This window comes from Moschus berezovskii, chromosome 7 (genome assembly GCF_049115385.1).
Source record: "Moschus berezovskii isolate FMDL1 chromosome 7, NW_MosBer_1.0, whole genome shotgun sequence".
Lineage (NCBI taxonomy): Eukaryota > Metazoa > Chordata > Mammalia > Artiodactyla > Moschidae > Moschus > Moschus berezovskii.
In genome coordinates this window covers 56,294,764-56,310,018 of record NC_142466.1, presented here as the reverse complement: position 1 = coordinate 56,310,018, position 15,255 = coordinate 56,294,764, and the positions used below count along the sequence as shown (strand labels likewise).

The 15,255-nt window shown below is 37.3% G+C and overlaps 1 protein-coding gene across 1 annotated transcript in view; it reads left to right on the top strand.

Annotated features, from left to right (window-relative positions):
• Positions 1-3,293: 3,293 nt before the first annotated feature.
• Positions 3,294-15,255, top strand: part of ALDH1A1 (aldehyde dehydrogenase 1 family member A1) — a 55,724-nt gene continuing 43,762 nt past the window's right edge. Inside the window, exon 1 of the mRNA XM_055426886.2 lies at positions 3,294-3,447. Coding sequence (XP_055282861.1) covers positions 3,382-3,447 — 66 coding nt within the window. The 5' untranslated portion in view covers positions 3,294-3,381. The remainder of the gene's footprint in view (positions 3,448-15,255) is intronic.

The window sequence follows — 15,255 nt, the reverse complement described above, 5'->3', positions numbered from 1 at the left end:
CATCTGCCATTTTAGTAACACAAGACAAAGAGAAAACAATTGATAGGATATGTGAGGAGCAGGAGAAATTAAAGATTAAACAATTAAAAAAAATTGCTAATGGGCAAAGGATGTCAGATGAACAGAAATTAGCCCACAAAAAGATATGCTCACACACTCTAATGCTTCTTCCACCTCCCTTTTTAATACCAACTTGCCAATCGAGCACAGATTCTCTCATCACATACCAAGATCCATTTTTTTCCAAATTATTAAAAGCCAAACAGGCACGTGAACCCAAGTGGTGTCTGTTGACACTGCGGTGATCAAAAGCAAAGAGACATATCCATCGCTGGGTTAACCACTCAGCAGACTCACCCTGTGATGCTGAAGGCAACACTGAAGAGTCAGGGACAGCAGATGTCATTAAGCGAAGCAAATTCAGCTCCAACAGATCGATTCTGGATTTTGAAATCAGAAAATGTGGAGATCAGCGATTTTTTATTTCATCATACAGTTATGTGTGTTCAATGTGCATGTTTTTTATTTCAGTTACTCATGTGAGTGGGAGAAGCTTAGGCACCAATAGCTTTTCAGTGACTAAGGCTTGAGTTTTAGAAGTGTTTTAGAGAGATTCCTTATACTATGAGTCAGCAGTTTCAGCCATAGTTGGAGACCTAGTCTGTATGGTTCTTGGGATGATGACAGTTTTCACCAAGGACTAGAAGAAGTCAGATTTAAAAGAAAATTAAATTATGCTCCTCTTCCCACCCCTTCACGGGTGTGTGAGTGTGGGTGGATGGGTATGTATGTGTGTGTAATTTAACTTGTCCCTAAGAAGGAAAGGATGATTAAACATCCTTCATCTATGATTCTCAAGTTTAATTTCCAGCCCATCCTCTGCTGCATAAGCCTGCTAAAATATACAATATATATTGTATATAAAAATATACAACCTTTGACTCAGTCTTGAAGTGGGGCTTCCTCGTCCCTGTGTTCTCACCAAAGCCATTTTCCCTTTGTAAAGGAGGGAAGTGATCTCCTTGGCCTTTTACCCATGCAACCACTCCTAAGATCATACTATTCTACAAGACAAATTCTAGGAAATGGATGATATCAATACTTATTTCAGAAGCAGAGATCTCAGGCTCTGTGGTTTCTGGATAAGAAAGATCTGCCCTTCAAGTAAGATTAAGGTGGGAAAGTTCCTGATCCTCTCATCACAATGCTTTCCTCATAGAAGATACTTGGTAAATATTTGTAAAAATTTAATGGGCAGGTGTGGTAACCTGTTTAATAACTGTTCCTTTTACCTACATTCTGTAATGTCTGACATAAAGGGACCTGTTCTTATGCAATTATTCAATAAAATATGATTAAGAAGGAGCATATAAACAGTTAGATGACACACCAAGTGTGCTGTGAAGCATTGAGCTTTCACTGCCTGGACAAGTGTTTGACTCCATAAACAACTGCAAAGCTGAGAGCAGAAGAAAGTAGCAAAACACAGCTGTCTGGGCCTGGCCAGAGCACCACTCTGTGAGTTATGTAACAGCTGTTGTGTAATTGTGCATTTAATTCAAAACATATTTTTAAGAGAGAAAACAATTAGATTTTCCAAAAAGAATGAAATTGTGAGTGAGGGGGATAGGGAGAGAGAGAAAAAAACAATGAAACAGCATAGAAGTTTCTATCTGGTCTTCAAGCAGAGGCACAGGGGAGGCAAGGACCTCAGGGATGGTTGTCTTAGCATCTAGGGGCCTGGCCTATGAGCTGAATCTATTTTTGTAAATAACATTGTATTGCAAACTGTATTATGGTATCGGTTGACTGTAGAGTTGAGTAAATCAAAACAGAAACTGTGTGGCCTAGAAAGCAAAAAATAATCTTTCTCTCTTTACAGAAAAAAATTTGTTGACCCTCATCTTAGACAAATAAAAGGCTACACTTGAGGGCCTGTGAGGGTGACGACTCAGAGAACAAAACAGCCGACTCTTGAGCCCATCTGGGAATGCTCTTGTGGAGAGGAGGACAAGGAGAATAAATTGGAATAAGAACCAAGGTTTTGGTGTCACACTGGCCTGAAGTGAAATTTTGGTTTTGTCCTTATAAGATTGGTGTTCATAAACAAGCTATTTTATGTCTGTAAAGTGGGAAACCCAGAGAGTGCAGAAAGAGAAAGTACGGTTCCTGCCCCTGATTTGGAGTAACTATTCAACAAACCTCAGCTTCCCTACTTAAATCCCATATTTGGAAAAGCTGGCACTTTTCACTGGAAGAAATATTATTACTCTTAATTCTTAGTAATTGGTAAAAAGCACCCAAGGTTTTCCATCTTGTTCTGACTGTAACTTTTGCTAGACTTTCGATAAAATAAAATTTTATACTTAAAAATGGGAGTAGTACAGTTAAAAATTGTCCTTTTTGAATGTTCCTAACTTGAAACATTAATCTCATTTTAAGAACCTATATTACTCAGGAATCCTGTTTAAATTCACTCTTGGTACAATTGCCTGCGTCTATGGTTGATAAATACCAGCCAATTTCCAAAACCAGAGGTTACTTTCATTTTAAGTGAGTTTTAGCAGACGATATTGCCATTTGCTATTGTGGTGAGTGTGTGACAGCACAGTCTGAGTTCCCTAAAAAATCCTGCTGACATTTCTGTTCCCACATATAAAAGATAATTTAGATAAAGACCATTTAAATAAAGATAAAGATAACTTAAATAAAGATAATTTAGAGCTCCTGAAATCCTAGTAGGTCTGCTTACCAAGCACTGAAATACATCTGATGGGCATGATTCTTTTAAAGTGGCCTTGGGGTAGGGTCTCTAGAGGGGACCTAAAGAAAAGGACCCTGCTTTTCTGGGACATGAACAGATCGCGGATAGCACTGTCCTAAAGACACCTGGCCAGGGTCCTTGCCTCACTCGCCTCTGCAAAGAACAAGTGCCCTTTGAGATTCCTTTTCAATCCTCGAATTCTCTGATTCCAAGTCTGTCAGAACACAGAAAGTTTCACAGTAACATAAAAGGCACGAAAAGCCAAAAAAATAATAACTGGCCTTAGTGGCCAGAGCAGCTGTGCTTCCTACACTTATCACAGGTTTCGGGTTTGTAAATTAATTCGTCTGCAAATAGTGCCCTGTCTCCGGACGCAGCTTCAATGCTGGAGCACTGGTTTCTTAAGGATTTAAGTTTAAAGTCAAGGGCTTCCTGCTCTAGGTGTTACAAATAAGTAGTGTCGTTTTCTTTTTGCTCCGAGTTTGTTCATCCAATCATATCCCAGTATGCAAATAAACCTTAGCCCATGCAGATAAAAAAGGAACAAATAAAGCCAAGTGCTCTATCAGAACCAAATCGCTGAGCCTGTCACCTGTGTTCCAGGAGCGGAACCAGCAATGTCGTCCTCAGCCATGCCAGACGTACCTGCCCCACTCACCAATTTGAAGTTTAAATATACTAAGGTTAGTACAACTTCTGCTTGTTGCTTTGCCTCAGCTTTATGAAAACTACATTTATTTAAAGCACAAAAGGTCAATTTAAGTAAACCAGTGTGGAGAGCCCTTTGCAAATATAAAAATAAAAGGCTTGCAAAATGCAGGTCTGGGTTTAGTGTCTTGATCACATAATGAATTCTAAACCCTATCAGGCAACTTTTCAGAAATTTATTTCTTAAAATATTTCTAAGTACAAAGAATGCTCTTCGCTGTAATAGGTTCTTGTGCCAGGATTCAGTGGACTTTACTAAGCAGTTCTATTAACTTTAGGCAGAGCACCCAGCATGTATAAGAGAGGCAAATACTTACTAGAGAAACTTACTGGAAACAGGCAAACAAATGGGAAATCATTTTTTTAAAAGGAAAAAAAAAGAGAGATAGAGAAACAGAGTATAGTGAAGTAAAACAGAGCATACTGAAGTAACATGATTTTTATATATGTCAAATGAGTGTTAAAATTGAAAGACCTGAATCTGATAATTGGATGAAGGAAAACTCCAGTTACAAAATACTACATGGTCCTTGCATTATTTAGCATATTTGGGAAAAGAAAGCCTTCTTATTTATTTCTTCAGACAAATTCATTGCCATTGGAGCCGGCATGTAATTATTAGCTGATAAATATTTAGAGAAAAAACAGCAGGAGCCAGACCCAGACTTAAAAATCCACAGTTAGGGAGGAGGAAATGGATCCTTTCTGAGTCAATCAAGAGTATCTCTGAACTTCGCCTGTTTCACATTGCTACATTCCTGCTTTCTAGTCAGAGCCTAGAACTTTCAGAGAAACAAATAAACAAAACCAATCTAACCGAGATCATTAAAGAAGTGAGCTTTATGGTGTGATGCAGAAAGGAAAGTAAGAAAGGAACTATCCCCACTCAGGGAGAGCCACTTTGCTGTCTGAATTAACCAAGGAAATTCCAAGAGCACTGTAAGTTAATGATAAAGTCCTGCTATTATTGTTTCCTTACTTGTAACCATGGATGGTTTTGAAATTCTAGTCTGCTAAATTTTTATTTTCATAAGCATAACAAATGAGGAAGTTGTTCAGCTGACTGGCTCTTTTCCATAGAAAAGTGTCTGCAGAGATCAGATTGTGCCTTTAACATGGTTGACCAATAGTTATGAAGTGTATTAAAGTATTATTTTTACAAGGTTTTATTAAAAGGGAAAATATTTTTTGTCTGTTTGATTTTATTCCAAACGGGAACATAAAAAATGCGAAGAGACTATACCCTCCAAAGATTTTGCACTTGGCAAAAGCATGCCTAACAGATAACAAGACTCCAGTTTTCCCAACTTTCTTACTGTTTGTCACTTGCAAGATATTTCAATCCAGAGTAAATACATTTAAAAATGCACTTGTTTTATAAAGATCAAAACCACTGGCAATCATTGAATGATCTATCCCCTTACTATTATAACACAGTTTTGTTTTGTTTTTCCCCATGATATTGGGAAGATATGTTGATAGTCTGAATGTCACATTTTTTGGTAGTCTGAATGTCACATCTTTCAAAATTTTGGTTTGCAAAAGGTTGAAGTCTTCCTTGTCTGTGAATTTCCAGCGAACTCTAATATGAAATATTCTTTCTACTGAACTAAGCTTCATTAAGTAGTCATTAATTAAACGTGTGAGTAACAGTAGTGAACGAATGAGATAATCCTCAAAATATATATACAAACACAGATCTAGTGATTCTTTAACATATAGAGATAATTTTAAGATTAAAATTGCCTGTTCATTTTAAAGTCATTACACAAGAACACCCTCTAGGGAAACTAACTGACCTAAGTGCTCAAAAGGAGGCAAGATTCCAAGAGCAGGAATTTGCTTTTGCATATAAGAACTTTTCTGGGTAAAAATACCCAATGCAAGCAAGTCAGTGAATTTCGATTGCTCACACATCTTCTCTATAAATCTGTTCTGCTCAGATAGCATTTTATTGTCTGATTTATTGGTTACAGCATTTTCACACTTGGGAGGACACCAGTTATGTATGTAATTAAATCTAAATGGGTGAGCTTTTTCAAATGCCTTTGCATTTTCTTTTTACTGTGCCTAACTGAAGAACTGTATTGGATTTGCACTTGCAAGAGGAGTTGGAAAAAGATGGTTATTAGCTAACTTTCCTGGTTGCAAAAAAAATAAGCAAGGGATTTTACAGTGTCTGAGAAATTACCTTCTATAGCAAGCCCCTCAACTACGTTATTTTCCTTGCACTATTTTAGTGTTCATGTTTATTATTATTAGAATATGTTGGTTGTTGGGGCAAAGTGGAGGAAAGAGACAAGCAAGACCGAGTAACAGAAAACGATTACAACTACAGTAGAAGAACTATACATGCTCTCAAGCTTGAGACTTGCTTCTAGTCCAAACAAAAGGGCTCACTGATGCATAACTTTTATGACTTTATAGTCTACTTTCTCTTCTAAGGTGCATAAAACAGAGATCAGAGTTTAAGAAATACTTTATAAGATGATATAAAAGTTTTTGGAATTTAAAATCTCAGTAACATCAGTATAAATGCACTCAAACTCAGAGTCTGTCTCTATCCTCATATCCCCACCCCCCTTTCCAATTCTAAACAAACTCTATCTCTGCCAGCTCTCTGCTCATCCTTTTAGAGAATGAGCTTCTTGGGAAATTATGTGATCTTTGGGAAAACTACATTACCTCTCTCTGCCTTGGTTTCCTTACATGTAAAACAGGAATTCTTAAGGTTGAAGAAAGCACTACGTGCTTTTAATGCATATGAAGCCCTTGAAATAGTACCTGACACATGGGAAGTGATCGATTAACATTAGCCATCTTAGTCCTATCTATTTTTCTGAATTCCATACAATTTTCCAGGACCTTCTTTTACTCAGTCTTTCCTAGACCTGTTTCCCAAAAGGGGTCTTCTCATTTCATTGTCATCCCCTAGCTTTTCTGTCACTCTTTCTTGCACAGTCATGCCCCACCTGACAAAGATTTCATTGGAGCTAAGTTCCAAGGCTTTATCCTGGATTTCAGGGATCAAGAACTTTCTCTTACAGGATTTGGTATCTTTGTTTTCCATTCTCCCTTTACAACACCATTTTCTACCTTAAAGACAAATAGAAAATTCAGGAAGAAAGCTTTCTCAGACAGGAATCAAACCCCCAAATATTTAGTTTGACTCTTAAATGTAACTCATTCAATCATGAATGACTTATTCATTCCAGAAAAGATCTTCATTGGTAATGACATTTCACATACCCACACAGACACTCACACAGACAGGAAATACCATCGTTAAGTTTCATTGTGTTTACTCTGTGCCAGTGACTGTTTTAGTTATTTACGAGGACTTTATTTACTCTTTACAATAACCCTATGAGGATGTTACTATTCCTGCTTTGTAGTTGAGGAGACTGAAGAATAGAGTGGCTAAGTAACTTTCTTTAAGTTTCACAGCTAGTAAATGACAAAGCTAGTCTTGGAATGCTGGCAGATTCAGCCCTCACCCCAAGTGACTCGTCTAAGACCAGTATCACTACTTTGAGACATGGAGTTGCTGGCATCCTAGTCTATCTTTATTCTGACTTTCATTTGTCTATTCCTGATTACTGGAGGGGACATGCCTATGAGCCTTTCCAGCTGTTGTTCAGCTGTTTCCAGGCCAATAGGAGGAAGTTTGCCACCAATTTAGAAAAAGAGGAGAACAATAAGAAAGGTTGGAAACAGACTTTCCAATTTGATTGAAAAGGTGGGGTTTCAGCTGGGAGAGGCCGTGATGCAGAAGACTATGACACAGGTGTGCAATTCCTGTGAGAACTACATTTCTTCAACTCCTAGGGAATAATAAATTTTGCTTGGAGGAGGATATATTTCCCTAGCTTTGTGGTATTATCACTTAACCCATGTAGGTTAAAGATATGTTTTCTATAAAGAACGTTTATGAATCATTGAATACTATGTGCTAGGCACAATTTAAAGTGTGTGTGTGTGTGTGTGTGTGTGTGTGTGTGTGTGTGTTTCACCATTGTCTCCCTTTAAATTCTTACAACAAACAAATTCAGGCCACATGCATTGCCAAATACCCCATTCTTTTCACCCGTTTCTCTTTTTTTCCCTTCCTCTCTCTCATTTTATATCCCTTTATTTATCAAATTGTTCTCTGCTAGGTCTTATGATATCAGAAAGCAAGAATGATTCTTGCTTCATGGAGCTTGTATTCCTGGAGGGGGTGGGAAGAAAACTAAAAAGAAAAAAACTGAAAGCTGAGGCAGCTGAGGAGAAGCGCTTTCTTTGGATGAGGTGTCAGGGAAAGCCTCTTTAGGAAGGGGACAGTTAAGGCAAGTCTGAGGGAGGCAGACATAAGGTGGCCATGGAACTGAGGAAACAAAGCCCCAGAATAAGAACACCTGCAGGGACGTCTGTGGACAAGGGCGTGGTATAGTCAAGGAACTATCCAAAGGCGACCGTGGTCGAAATGAAGTGAGGAAGAGAGAGCTTGGATTAGGCTGGAGATGAGGCTGCTGCCAGACTGCCTGATGGCTTTCATTTGAGCAACCACTGAGGGGTGCTTAAAATAGGACAGGACTTAGGTTCAAAACAAAGATGCCTGTACCGTGGCACTGCTTTCATTTGGGAGATCGTTTATTTTGTTTGCTCTTGGCTGGGAAGCAGTTGAACAAATAGCGGGATGGCTGCAAGGTGAGAGAGCTTCACAAGATAAGTCCAGCTTCGATTTCCAGCTCTTCTACTTATTTAATGATATGGCCTTGGCCAAGCTTCTAAGCTCCTTGAGTTTCAGTTCCCTTGTCTGTAAATTAGGAATAATAATGACTACCTTGCTGTGAGAATTAGGGTAATTTGTGGAAAGTGCCTGGCACTTACTTATTAGCTCCTTGGTCCAGACTCTTTTTAACCCTCTCCTTCCCAAGATGATTCCAGGAATTCTAAAAATTTTCAGTTGCCAATGTAAGCAAATCAAAAGTTTATACTGCATGTCACAGTTCAAAACTACATTCATCTGTTGGTCTCATTTGAAGTTCATAATTAGCTGCCAGGAAGGAGCTAGGGAAGATGTCTTATTTTAAAGCTGAGGAACCTGAGCTTAGATAGTTTAAGTGACTTGTTCAAGGTCACACAGCTTTTAAGAGGCAAAAACAGAATGAGCTGAATCTTCTCATTTCAGATCTGATTCTTTTCCATGAGAGTTCATTTTTTTCCCTAAACACTGAAAATAGCAGTATTTAATATTTGAATCTCATTAGATTGTCTCTAACAAGTGCTTTTGCACCTGTTACTTAACTTGTATCATTCATTCCTTACCCTGACTGAGAGAATGGAAATTTGGACTGGTAGAAAGAAGATACTCCAGAGCAGTATAATCTCAAATTTAATTATGTAAGTGACACTTACAGACTATGTTGAAATGCAAATTCCAATCTATAGGTCTGAGGTGAGATCTGGTATTCTGGATTTCTAACAGACTTTAGGATTTGTTGATCCTACTTAAAGCATGGTCTGTTGACCAGCAGCAATTGTCTAAAAGCATTGAATCAGCCTTATAACTTTACCTACATAGTGGTCACCATTGAATTAGGGACCTGATGTCCTGTTTCTCCCAGAAAGTGGCTATCATACTTGTGGGGAGAAAGAGGAAAGTCCACTCACACCCAGCCAGGTCAGAAGTATTTATTTTCTCCTTCAGAAAGTGCCAAGTCCTGCAAGAACTAGATCATGGCCACAAGCCAGTGATGGAACCAACTTTGATTATTTTCCTGGGATATAAAGCTTCTTTAAGAATGTAATATTTAACTCATCTCTGAAGACTGTGTCTTGGCAAACTGATTTGTTCTCAGATACCTGCCTAGCTTTAAGAAAAGCTTATCAACAAAATCCTAAAGTAAATAGCACATCCCCTAAAAGAGGGTGTTATTCCCATTTCATAAGGGCTCTCAGAACAAGTGTTCACAGGGTTTCCTTAAACCGGACTTCACATATTTGTCATTAACTACTTGCCAGAATAAGGGGGTGGGGTGAGAAAAACTCTTGAAGAGTATGACAAACAACTCATTTGAAGAGCAACCCAAAGTTAGATTAGTATCTCTAAAATGGCCTGGATAATCTATGGGATGATATAACACAGATCAGCATAAAAGAATCCTCCTGGGAATACTAGCATTGATAAAATGGCCATGCACTTGTCTTAAAGTGGCAATTATCTAGCATAGAATGGTGGTGATTTGGGTATTCATGATGTTATTATAATTGTGGCCAAATGCGTTATACGTTTATTAGATTGAAGTGGTCACATTGAGCCCTGTTCCAAAGAATATGAGCAATAATCACTTCATTATTAAACATTTAATTAAGAGCCACTGCTAATAAACAAATCAGAAAAGTAAATTTTTGTGTAAACTGGATTTCATCATAGTGATACATTTTGAGTATATGTGTGTGCGAGCGCATGTGTGTGAGTCTGTCTGTCAAAAGTTCCCACAAATACCAGCATTGCTTGCAAGGTGTGTAAAATGTTGCTAATATTTGACTTTCTGATATTATATCTATACCTCATGCCTTTATTGTAATGTTGGAATTATTAATGTGAATTTCTTGACTAGGCATTTGCATAAACATCACACTTCTTAAAATTTTGTCTGAACAACTCTCTCCCTCACCATGATTTCATTAACTGACCATTTCCAATAACATTGGAAATATCAAACAGCTGAATAATGCTCTACATTTGTCACTTTCTTTAGAAGGAAGGTATATATGCAAGCAATTATATTATTGGGTCTTGGTATTGTTAAGTATTAAATATTTACAGAACTTCCTAGTGCTTCTGCAGTTTACCTCTGATATAAGGTATACATAATGTATGGAAATTATTGATGAGTATTTTTGTCAGTTATGGGACAAAATGATGATGTGGCTCAAAACAGAAAAGCTTCAGCATCTTTTCCTTTTCCCTGATTGAGTTGAAAAGGATGAAAAGGCTCTTCCAAAGACAAGTAAGAAAAGAGTATACACTCATGTTACTGAACTCAGACTGTAATATGAAACAGAAATGAAAAAGAAAAACTTTATTTCTCCTCCTTTTGTTTTGGCCACCCTCTCATTTTGTTTTCATTCTTTTGACTGCAGTTAAGCATTTTCCTCCCATCTGTTATTTCCTCCTTAATTTCCTTTTGGATTTTTTTTTTTTTTAACTTTGAGTCTCAACATTTTGCTTTGCTGCCTCGGGGTTTGGGTTAAAAATAATTGGCAGAAGATCTAGCTTTGATTCTTTTAAATGTTTAACACCCCCAGCTGATTTTTGCTTAGTCTCTCTCTCTTATTAGCTCCCATCTTGGTCTTTCTCCCTGCCCCACTTCCCACCCTCCGGGTTTTTGGTACATTTTAGTTTCCTAATGCTGGGGAAAAGTTAACACATTTACAACATCCGTCACTTCCTATACATTTTCAACTGTACCCATTATTCCACATGGCCGAGACTCAGGATCTCAGGTTTGGAATTTCACACAGATGACATAAAATGGAGAATCCCTTCAACCTTCCTCACTCTTGGCATGACTTAAAAGCGATTCTTTGTGCGTTGAAAATGTGATCTGTTAAAATCTCTGCCACCAAGAAAGCGCTGGCTTCTCTTACGGCATCCAGAGCTACTGGCCCGGTTGCAGTACTGCATAGATCAGGTGAATTTGGGGCACCCCAAGGGACTTTTGGAAGGAGTCAGGGCTTCTCTTTTAAGCCAACGGGTTTCAAAATCTCAACAGACAAGGATAATAGGTTTTATTTGCCTATTAGACAAATCTAACTTCATCTAAACCAGCCATATTTTGAGGAAAGTGCCTATTTATTTAGAATTGTAGCTTTATATCAAACACACTAAGATATAAGAACTTTTCCTCAGGAAAGGCTTTCTTTCATTCAAAATTATGACTTATCCTTGGACACTAAACTACATTCAGGAAACAGCCATTTTCTTTTTTTAAATCAAAGTTTATATAATGTATTTCTTACAATCTGACATATCTAAAGTTTAAAGAGTAAAAATCAATTATTAAGTTGCCTCAACATTTCCATTGATTGTTTCCCCAAGTAAGAAGCACTTGAAGCTTAAGAGTATGCCTAGGCATCTATAATTTCCCATCAGTATTGTGAACTTGGAGTCTACTGCACATATATATTATTCAAAAGTATCCTGAGTCCAAACTTCATAATTAGAATTTAGTTAATATAGTGGCTAAATAGGATCCAATAATTGTTTTTTACTTTTATAGCATGATCCGTTTCCCTCCAAACTTGCTAAAGGCAAACAGCAAATGGAAAATGAAGTTGTAATCAGGATAGATCATTTCAACAGACCTAAAATGGTTTCAAAATCATTTTAATAAACATTTACTAACCTATACATCTCCATATACCATGTTATATAACTATAGGAAGGATGATTGAATAAAACATTCAGCTACACAGTTGGCTGTAAGGCATATATCAACTGGGTAAAATTAAAACAGAGAAAAAGATGATCAAGATAGTCCCGACCAATAAATTCCCCACAGCTAAGGGGAAGAAAAGGATAGTACAATGCCTGACTCTTTCATCTCATTATCTGTGCCGAATTTTGTTTTTATACTGAAAGGCTGCTGTTTGGGGGAGAATGTATATCATTGATAATTTGCAGACTATATTGATATATCACTATTCTTTAAAGCCTTAAGACCTCATGCCTGGAATGTTAAAATGGTCTCTAGGCTAATCCCCTGGACTCTGTTTGTTGTTGCTGTTGTTGTTTAGTCACTAAGTCTATCTTGTCTGAAACTTTTGTGACCCTATGGACCGTAGCCCATGAGGCCTCTCTGTACATGTGATTTCCCAGATAAGAATACTGGAGTGGGTTGTCATTTCCTTCTCCAGGGGATCTTCCCAGACCAGGGATGAAACCTGTGTCTCCTGCACTGACTGGCAGATTCTTTACTAATGAGCCAGCAGAGAAGTCTGACTCTGCTCTAACTCAAATCCATTTTTGGTACGTTAAAATCAGTATTCTAAAACATCCATTTGATCCTGTCACTGTCTTATGACATCCAGGATAGAGTAACTTGGGTGTCAAGATCCATCACTAACTGGTTTCATTTTCCCTGTTGGAATTTATCTAAGACTTGTTTCCACTGGAATTCTCTGCTTGGGGCTGATCTCTCGACTGTGTTCCAAATATCCTAAGAGGGTTCTCTCTCTCTGCTCCTTGTTTTCCTTCTTTCTACCAATTCAGTCCTAATTTTCAAGGTTGCATTCTTTCAGGCCATGCTCCTTTCTTCAATGAGTTTCTCTGTCAACTTACTAATTAAAGCACTGCTTTGGTCATTGCACTCTACAATCTTCAATTCTTTACTGACTAACCATGATATAAATATACTCTCCTTTTAGATCACAGCCACTTGGAAGCAGGGCCATAGCTCACTAATCTTCCACATTTCCCTATTATTAACAGAGTATTTCTCAGGCATCTACTCATTATTTGACTAATACTTTTCTGATAAAACAAAAGTGACCATTTTGTGTCATATAAGTCCAAATTCAAACAAAAATTAAGTTCACTGTGTTCCCCTATGTTAAAAATGGAAACTGAATAATGCAGAGTAATTGCTGGTAATTTGAGATCATCTGCCACTGATCTCTTTAGTAGCCTGGAGGAGGATAAACTTCTGTTCTTACTTTAATGCTCATTTACAAAATATTCACTGACTTTAATCTGAAAAGGGAGTTTTATGTGCAGTTTAAATACAAGAGTCTGATAATGAAAATAGATGGTACATACATATTATAATGGTTCTTTCACCAAAAAGAATGTATGAAGGGATTAAAATAATTTGTAATACACTGGGATGACCCTGAGGAATGGGATGGGGAGGGAGGTGAGAGGGGGGCTCAGGATGGGAAACACATGTACACCCATGGCTGATTCATGTCAATGTATGGCAAAAGCCACTACAATATTGTAAACTAATTAAAATTTATAAATAAATAAATTAATTAAAATAAATAAATTTTTTAAAAAGTAAGTTGTAATATATTGAGAGCATATTATTGAAGAGTTGAAACCACAAATTATCAGTGTAAGAGGCTTAGGTGGGAGATGAAAAGCTTTACCATGGGCCTAACAAAATACAATACGTTCTGTACCTTCTTTTTATTGAAGTTTTGGTGAAATTGCACCGTGGAAGGGTGGAATTCTGGGCATATTTCTGACAGGGGGAGACTTTGTGCTTTCTTAGTTTAGAGATATAAAACTGGAGGAGGTCATATTATCTTTAGAGCAGAGAAAATACAGAATTAGAAATTTGCAAGGCTAGCTAAAGAATCTAGGACAAATAACATGATGTCTTTAGTTTCTGTTTGTTATCTGATGAGCTGATGTGTAGATGGCTAGCTTTAATTCAAAACAAAACATAATAAGTAATTTACCATCTGAGCCAAGGGAGGGGCAATTTATTAGTAGGATATTAAAATGCTATGTTAGGAAAGATTAAAAAAAAAAAGTGGTTAAATCCAACTGGACCAACTAGTGAAATCCTCAGGAGGAAATGACGTTTTAAAATAGCTTGAAATATGAGGAGAAGAAAATAATGAAACTCCAGTCTGAGAAACAGAGTAGATGAAGCTGAAACAAAGGGGAAAGAGTGGGATAGTTGGAAAATTATCTTGGGGCCAAGTGGTGAGACACCTCGAACTCCAGGCTGAGGAGTTTGAGAAGGGAGAACAACCTACATGTTCTGAGAAGGTGACACAATTTGAACTGGTTTTTCTTAGGAAGATTATAGTAAGATGAAAAATCAATTAGGCAGAGATAGGGGGCAGGGAGAACAGGGAAAGGCTTTTTTTTTTTTTTTTTTTTAAGATAGTATAGAGTGAGTGAGTGAGTGTAAGTCGCTCAGTCGTGTCCGACTCTTTGCGACCCCACAGACTATACAGTCCATGGAATTCTCCAGGCCAGAATACTGGAGTGGGTAGCCTTTCCCTTCTCCAGGTAGCATAGAACATGGTGATAAAAAAGGATGAGTAGGGATTCTGTGTGTCTTTAACAGAAGAGGGAAGGTGTGTGTATGTGTGTGTGCGTGTGTGTGTGTGAGAGAGAACGCAACAAGTTTTAGAACCTTAGTTTGAAGTGAGAGCAGTGTAAAGCTCGAAATGACAACGAGCTGAACTTGGGACACTTTGATTAAGGTGCTTCCCAGTGATCTCTTAGGGGAAAAATAGGGCTAAAGACATAGGAAAGAAAACACTGTAAACTTGAAGAATGTGAACTGTAAAGTATACAATAACTTCAGGAAAGAAAAGATAATATATAGTGAATGACTCTTTAGCAAACATACCAAAATTTACACATTCAGCCTAGTATTCGTTTCTTTCAAAGCAGTCAATTTTAGGTATCTACACTTGTTTCAACTATTTGTACGAGATTAAGATTTGTTGTTAGGCCAAAAAAGGAAGAATTTCACTTCAAATTTGCCTTTAGAACTTAGAACAAATTATTTTTAATATCTTTGTTATTAAAAGATAATAAATGATTATCCTTTGAAAGTAGATTTGATTTTCACAAGTAGGCTAAAATCATTTAAACTTCATCTAGGGTATAAAGCAGGTAAGCAATCAGAGCAAGGCTTCTATGCACAATTAAGCTGTGACTAGAAGTTGATAGTATTTTCTTGTTCATCATAAATTTCCTCTAACCTTTCTTAGTATCTAAGGTTAAATTTCATTGAATATTTAAAACTTACATTTACAATAAAGGT